The sequence below is a fragment of the Phalangium opilio genome, unplaced genomic scaffold, assembly GCF_054372755.1.
Source record: "Phalangium opilio isolate 3A_F unplaced genomic scaffold, DU_Popi_V2 ptg000060l_1, whole genome shotgun sequence".
In the NCBI taxonomy this organism is placed as follows: domain Eukaryota; kingdom Metazoa; phylum Arthropoda; class Arachnida; order Opiliones; family Phalangiidae; genus Phalangium; species Phalangium opilio.
This window is the reverse complement of record NW_028324177.1, coordinates 1,943,776-1,952,477: the sequence shown is the minus strand read 5'-3', so window position 1 is coordinate 1,952,477 and position 8,702 is coordinate 1,943,776. Positions and strand designations below refer to the sequence as shown.

General features: G+C 38.0%; 1 protein-coding gene across 1 annotated transcript; it reads right to left on the bottom strand.

Moving 5' to 3' along the window:
* Nucleotides 1–3,507: 3,507 nt before the first annotated feature.
* On the bottom strand, nt 3,508–7,441 carry LOC149666212 (uncharacterized). Its single transcript, XM_089841582.1, has 2 exons — nt 7,006–7,441; nt 3,508–3,644 (listed from the first exon to the last, which is right to left on the bottom strand). Exons 1-2 carry the CDS (start codon nt 7,439–7,441, stop codon nt 3,508–3,510), a joined length of 573 nt encoding a protein of 190 aa, XP_089697708.1.
* Nucleotides 7,442–8,702: the final 1,261 nt, after the last annotated feature.

Genomic DNA, 8,702 nt, shown 5'->3' with positions numbered 1-8,702 from the left:
CCACCATTTTTCAAGCACCACCTAGCGGGTCCACCTTGACATGGCAGCCATTTACGGCTACGGCTATAGCGGCTAAGTCTCCACCACCCAAAAGAAAAAAAACTCTACGTAAAAACAGCGTGGCTCAATCATTAGATGAATTTAAAAAATTTCAAGAACTATATTCGCCTCTTCATTCTAAACGTAAAACCAGAAAAGATAAAAAACTGTTGTACCCACTACACTATGGAAAGAAAAATTTAAATAAACGTTTTTTTATTGATTGCAATATTTATTTTGATGTTTCAACAAATGATTACATAAAAACAATAGAACCAAAGCTTCATTATACATTAAATCATTTGGTTTATATAAATCTTGAATAATAACGTTTAGATTATAACCGTAACAGGCATTAACTAGATAAAAAATACAATGTAAACCGCATGTTAAAGATAATGGATATTGAACAGGTACAGGGTTTATAAACCATTCTTTAGCGTAGACATAATGATCGCTAAGATTATAATAAGAGGTATCATTTCCATAAGAATCAAAAAAGTTCCCTACATAATTATTTACATATATAGCTAACCAATGAAGTCCTGGACTCGATGAAGGTTCCGTATTTAGATAAAAGCAATATTTAGCTTGCTTTGGCGGTAATGGTTTTTGATCGAAAGAAATAATAATTTTAGATTCAAACTCGGCGTACACTATTACAGTTATGGACTAGCGGAGATTTGAACTTCATAGATATTCTTAGGCTTCCCTGTTTGTTTCTTGACAAATGTTCAGCGCCCGCTTGTTCTTCCGGTGTAAGATCGAACGCGTACAGAGCGTTACCCTCTTTAAATTCTTCGAAGGTAATACAGTTTCCTTTATTACTTTTGAACAAATCCAAGGCCGTATAGTTTGAGAGGTACTCTCTGGAATACTCGTTAACGGCATAGTGGGGTGTAAACGGAGGATTGGGATATGTTTGATTTCCAATTGTTAGTGCCAAGTAGCTTAAATTAAAATGATTGAATTCAAAGCTATTCAAATCTAGGGCTCCATTAAAGGCCGTTGTTCTAACTAAGCCGATAACTACGCGTGATGGTTGTCTTTCCATAAAGACATTTTCTCGTATAATGTCAGTGGAACCGCTACTGATGGAAAAGTATTTTAACACTGTTCTGTTAATTGGATAAATTACATTGTGCTTTTCGTGTACCATCGCCTGAGCTAACATAATCTCATTATTTATTTTAATCTTTTTTATAAATAATGTAACATCGTCAATTTTAATTTTAAATTTAGGATTAAGTGCTGCTGTAGATATAATTGCAAATTCATTAACTTACTTTATGAAGCGAAACCGTACATCAATATTATTAATGAGAAATCGACTCATTCGACATACATCCAAATGTAAATCACCCAACATATCAATGCGTTTCGATAGGGCAGCCCGATCTCTTCGTTTCAGCATTCCATTCTTGTCGTTGTTTGACGCGGGCAAAACCATTTTACTAGCGTCCACAGGGTCATCTTTGTAATACATTTTTGAAGAAAGATAGGACTTTTTGGCACTTGTACCATAGTTTAAATGTGTTTCAAAAAATGCCAAATATCGGTAGGCATTCGTTGGTGTATTAACTTGCGTATCTCCAAAAAATACGTCAACTTGACTAAATAAAGATGCGTGTAATAAATTTGTAGGACCAACGTCCTTGTCTTGAGAAGTTAAAGAAGATCCATCCTCCTTAACTAGTTTGACTCGAACTTGCAATAAGGTTTTAGACAAATCCATAAAGACGTCATTAGATCCAGGGATAAAAAATTCAATTAGTCCATCATCAGAAAGCGAAGCCAAAGCTTTATACATAGCAGAATCACTATTCTCTATGTTGTAATTTGTTGGTGGCTCCGCGAACAAATCCAGTTCAGACATCATTCCTTCAACCATTGTTATTTTTAATCGAGAAAATCGGTTTACGTTCTTTTTCTCTTTTTTGATCGCTTTTTAGGCTTCAGCTTTCTGCGAAGTCCTTGGCCCGTTTGTTGTTGAGCCAAGTCTTGGCTAGCCTTTTGTAGTAAATTTGATCCTGCTTCGCTCAAATTTGATTTCAATGATTCTCTTAGGTTTCTTCCTGCTACGAGATCCCCTGCTATTCTCGACCCCGTTCTGAGAGCTTCCCTACCTAACACATTACCTGCTGGTCGAAATGTCGGTGTAATATATCTAATTAAACTTTTGAAGATGCTTCCGAGTCCGTTTCCTCTTTGAAATACAGGCCCCCGGAAGTGATTAAGACCATTTCCGGTTTGGCTTAATTAGTAGTTTAGTTATATGTTACTTCGTGACATGCTTGAGAATGAAATGAAGTTTTATGACGGACTTGTTTAATTTAAACATAATATTTTCTCCGAAATCTGTCCTCATATCAATTTCGATCATTTCAAATGATGGACATCTTAAAGGGTAATAATCAATGTTTTGAAACCTATGTACAGCTAAGCTAGAAGATTTATCATTTATTATTGGTATAACCCTCAGAAGAGGGGCATAAACGTCACCAACCACTTGTGGTAGAATTAAATTTGTATAAATATACAAACTAGCCGTACCCTTGTCTATATCGGCAACACTTTTTCCAGTTTCATCCATAAGGGGTCTATCCATTTGGTCCATATGAAACCCTAATAGTCTACCTAGACCAGACTGATTTTTGTTAAAACACAAATAATAGTTATTTTCACATTTTACGTTTACTTTTCCGTCGGGATTAAGCTTAATTACAAAATTACTACTGTGTTCTCGAGATATTGCGTGGCGCATTGCTTCAATAACATTTTCAATATGGTTATTCTGGCCGGGTTGAATTTGCAGAGTAATTTCCCTTGGATTCGTTGGGCCTTTTCTTTTTCTTATATGGAAAAAATTATTGGAACTATTTAGTTCTAAAGGATGGTCTTTCTTTCTTTTAATCAGTTCTTCGGGAAAAGTGTATCTCTCTTTGATCCAATCCATGAAGGGTAAGCCTAAGATTATCCCCATTTCTTCCGGTATTTGAATTTCATATCCATTTTTAGCTCTCAGAGCGCAAAAAGCCTTCTCATTGTCATCACTGTAGGTGATAAACATATAAACCGACCGTCGTATTTCGGGGGGTATGGCATTATTAATAGATTTAATTAAACTCTTATTAAACATCGTATTCGTCTCCACGCAAGTTTCCCGCGACAAGTCGTATCTTATACTGGTCCCAGCTGTTTTCAGTATAGTCATGTACTTCAGCATTGAAATATAAATACTCGCCGGATACATTATCCCAGGCCTGGGGTAAAAATGCTTCGGCAAGCCCCACATGCCAATTACCAACTAAGTTTAAAGGAGCTGGTAACTGAACTTTAAAATGAGATTGCGTGTTATCCGGAAAGACATTCATAGAAGCCGAACTTACGAGTGTAACATAAAATGAATCGTTCGACATGGTTAACAAGATTAAAATGAACATTTATTTATTTGCCAATAGACATATATCAGTAGACTACCTTTTGAAGTTCGCATTCGTAAAAGGCACCTCTTATTTCTTCGTCGTTGTAATCTTTAACTACGTAACAAACTGGATTTCTGTAAAGAACTTTTGATACGGTAAATATTTCCCTCGTCCAATAACCTTTATAACCCTTTTCGAAAAGAGGTTTACTCTTTGACAGTCTGACAAAATCACCAATCTTTAACTTTGGGGGTTTAGCAGGTTTTTGATTGCCATACAAACGCTGCCATACTAAATGTTCATTTTCGATATTAACATCTTTTGGAGCGAAACCAATACTTGAATGCGTACTAGAGTTATAGGCCTTCATGATGTTTGGCAAACTACCAATATAATTACATTTTTTGGTTCTTGTAAATAGTTTGAGTATTTTATCCTTTAACGTTCTGTTAAATCTTTCAATAACACCGCACTTTATCCTTCCAACACTTGTATAGTTGAATACCCTCTTTCTTCAAATATTCTTTAAACAATTTTGATAGAAATTCACTGCCTTGTCAACATTAATACGAAAAGGCTTTCTCTCTTTGATCGCTTTCTGAAATGCACTTAAAACTTCTCTACTAGTTTTATTCTATAAAGGAAAACTCCAGGCATATTTTAAGAATACGTCTAACTAAGAGGGTTTTCAGAATCGTAATATACTCGGCTTAATTTTGATTCCATTGTTATTGCTAAGCTTAAATTCTATTACCCTATTCCTTTTATTTAGAATTGATTTCACTATAACAATACAACTGTATTCATACGCTATATGTTATCACCATAAGTATGGGTCTATAGAATATATGCCAAAAGCATTAATCATCTACGTAGATAGTAAGAATTTAACAATAGAATTTTTCCTGGAATTGAACAGTACGAAACTAGCGCCGCGCGCGGAGTTAAAATGGGAGAAGGAACTCGCGGCGCGCGCGGGGAACCCCGCGGGGGTGAGTCTCAGGGGGGAAGGAACTCGCGGCGCAGGGAACTCGCGAAGATTCACCGCGGCGGTGGCGGCGGCGAACAGTTCATACCATTGAAATATGCTAATTTTTGTTACCACGCTCCTAATTTATACCTCTACCGTGGTACCAAGTGGGGCCCTATACTACTTCGAGAGCTAGGGCTTTCACGGGGTTATAATACAAAGCTTCGAGAGCTAGGGCTTTCACGGGGTTATAATACAAAGCTTCGAGAGCTAGGGCTTTCACGGGGTTATAATACAAAGCTTCGAGAGCTAGGGCTTTCACGGGGTTATAATACAAAGCTTCGAGAGCTAGGACTTTCAGAGGGTAATATACAAAGCTTCGAGAGCTAGGGCTTTCACGGGGTTATAATACAAAGCTTCGAGAGCTAGGGCTTTCACGGGGCTATAATACAAACCTTCGAGAGCTAGGGCTTTCACGGGGTTATAATACAAAGCTTCGAGAGCTAGGACTTTCACAGGGTTATAATACAAAGCTTCGAGAGCTAGGACTTTCACAGGGTTATAATACAAAACTTCGAGAGCTAGGATTTTCACAGGGTTATAATACAAAGCTTCGAGAGCTAGGACTTTCACAGGGTTATAATACAAAGCTTCGAGAGCTAGGGCTTTCACGGGGTTATAATACAAAGCTTCGAGTGCTAGGGCTTTCATGGGGTTATAATACAAAGCTTCGAGAGCTAGGACTTTCACAGGGTAATAATACAAAGCTTCGAGAGCTAGGACTTTCATGGGGTTATAATTCAAAGCTTCGAGAGCTAGGACTTTCACGGGGCTATAATACAAACCTTCGAGATCTAGGGCTTTCACGGGGCTATAATACAAACCTTCGAGAGCTAGGGCTTTCACGGGGCTATAATACAAACCTTCGAGAGCTAGGGCTTTCACGGGGTTATAATACAAAGCTTCGAGAGCTAGGGCTTTCACGGGGTTATAATACAAAGCTTCGAGAGCTAGGGCTTTCACGAGGCTATAATACAAAGCTTCGAGAGCTAGGGCTTTCACGGGGTTATAATACAAAGCTTCGAGAGCTAGGGCTTTCACGAGGCTATAATACAAAGCTTCGAGAGCTAGGGCTTTCACAGGGTTATAATACAAAGCTTCGAGAGCTAGGGCTTTCACGGGGTTATAATACAAAGCTTCGAGTGCTAGGGCTTTCATGGGGTTATAATACAAAGCTTCGAGAGCTAGGACTTTCACAGGGTAATAATACAAAGCTTCGAGAGCTAGGACTTTCACGGGGTTATAATTCAAAGCTTCGAGATCTAGGGCTTTCACGGGGCTATAATACAAACCTTCGAGATCTAGGGCTTTCACGGGGCTATAATACAAACCTTCGAGAGCTAGGGCTTTCACGGGGCTATAATACAAACCTTCGAGAGCTAGGGCTTTCACGGGGTTATAATACAAAGCTTCGAGAGCTAGGGCTTTCACGGGGTTATAATACAAAGCTTCGAGAGCTAGGGCTTTCACGAGGCTATAATACAAAGCTTCGAGAGCTAGGGCTTTCACGGGGTTATAATACAAAGCTTCGAGAGCTAGGGCTTTCACAGGGTTATAATACAAAGCTTCTACAGATAGAACTTTCACAGGGTTATAATACAAAGCTTCTACAGATAGGACTTTCACAGGGTTATAATACAAAGCTTCTACAGCTAGGACTTTCACAGGGTTATAATACAAAGCTTCTACAGCTAGGAAGTTCACCAACCATAACGGTATACTAGACTTCTACAGCTATTTCTTTTTAACGAAACATATTCCTTTATGATACGAATAGTGCGATTCTCTGTAAGAGGCCTCGAATCTATCTTGAAAAAGTTTGTTTCCCGAACACTAAATCTAACTGGCAATGGTACTCAGTTGAAATTTCTCTTCAAGACCAGGCAGAAGAGACATGTTAAAAGAATCAAAGAACATTTTCAGGGCCGTTTTACTTTTTAAAAATTTATATTAAAATCTCCAACTACAACTGTCGGAACAGAGGCATCGTATCTAATATCGAACAAAGGATTAAAATCCTCAAAAACTGATCTCAAACTCGCTCTGGGCGATTTGTACAACAAAACAACAGTCATCGGTTCATTTTCAATGGAAACATCCAACCAACAACGTTCCACATGCGAATTTCTGAAAGGTCTATCGGTTCGCAAAACCCTATTATCCAAATTGTTAACTACATTTTCGGGTGTGTCTTTTAAATAAATGGAAGAACCAAACGCAATTCTACGTGCCGTTCTTGGCAGATAAATGCCACCCACTTCCTTAATGGATGGCACACTGAAATCATCGGTATCTTTTTTCCACGTTTCAACAAGCATAATAACTGGGCATTTTTTATTACCGTGTCTGCTAAAATATCTTCCAAATGCGCGTTTAAGGACTGCACAATATGAACATAAATGTAAACCCGTTCGTTCAAAAACGGTAATACAATACTCTTCGTATCCCGTAATCTTTTAAGTTCCAATTCTACTTGATTGTTTTTAGGCGCATTTGGAACTTGAAATTTACCCTCAATAAACAAACCGAAGGCGTTTCTCGCCCTACAGCAAGCAACGTATAAATGAGTTCTCTCTAATTTCTTTCTGGGATTACAATGCACTACTACGGACGAGAATGTATCGCCTTGACTCTTGTGTATCGTAATAGCCTCAGAAATGACCAAAGGAAACTGTTTCCTAGAGACCGAAACATTATTTTGCCTCCATTTTCTGCTGAATGCCTTAGTAACTTTCTCAACAGGAGTCCAAATCCTGTTAAACTTATTCTGCTCGTATAACCCGTGACTCTTTTGTCTCAACAACTTTGCAACATTAGCATCAGCAAACTCAATCCAAACCCTAAACGGAATTTGTTCACCGAGCCTATTTGTGCAGTACTCTATTTTTCTTAACCAACCTGTTGCCCCATTTGTAAGTCCGTCAGACGTATCTACATTGTTAGTCATCATATATCTCGCACCACAAGCGAGTGTTAGTTCTTTAGGAAGACCATACGTATCAGACGTTGCTAACGTTTGAACTTGGGAAAGAATGTTACTTTTAACTTTGCTACTAAGATCACCATTTACAATATCTACTGAAATTGAAATGCACTTTTCCGTACTCATTTTTAAAAGAGTCTCTTGGTTAAATTGGTTGACTTCAACATTAGTAGGAAAAAGATGTATCGCTTCTTTAGCCGGTACACGCTCTCTGTTTACTTCAAACTTACGAATAAGTCAATATCATCCAGATTCATACTTCCCACAGCCATTCTATTCAAAGCTTCCGCAAACCTCTTATCATCTTTTTTCCTCATAATCTCTTCAAGCTCACTAAATTGGAATTCCTCCCATATTGGGTTACCAATTAAAGACGCATATGGATTGTCACTATCACTTTGACTTTGAAAAGCGAAATGATCCCGGACGGGTCTAAGTTGGTTAAAATCTCCAACTAAAAGTACAGACACACCACCAAAATAATCTGGGCAACCCATTATCTCTTGCATTCTCGAGTTAACTCGGTTAAAAACCTTCGCACCAACCATTGATATTTCGTCAATAATTAACAACTTCACTTGACCATACATCAATCTACAATTGTGAAGAGTTTCACTTTCTAAAGGCAGCCTTGCCCGTATGTGCGCATCGCAGAACTTTAACCTCCGAGGGATTAGACCCTGGTTGCTTATGGTAAAATCTAGTAACAGATTCAAATATGGCACTTATCAAAACGCTTTTTCCAACACCAGCGCCTCCTGTAACAAATAGCCGTAAAGGCGTTTCTTTGCACTTTAAATGGTGCAGAACTTCATAAAATATTTCTCTCTGTTTCAAATTCAGCTTTCTAACAAGGGCATTGTATTCTGAATCATTAACTAACGTGACTGATGGAGTAACGGTTTTTTCCGCATTACCATCAAGAATATCTCTGTTAATATTTCCTATTGCCTTTTCCACTGCATCTATTAGAAATTCAGAATCTTCAACAATTAAAGACCTATCTATTTCATTTTGATGTTCCAATTCAGGCTGAATATTAGTAAGATCAGCTTCAATAGCTTCACTTTCGAAATCTCCCACAGCCTGTTCAATAGCTGCTTCGTCAATTTCATGATGAAATTATTTTCTAGATTCCGTTATAGTCTCAAATCTAAGCTCATACTCAGATTTTACATCATTTGTCAAAATATCTCTACTCTCATCACGCCAAGACGAGAATAGC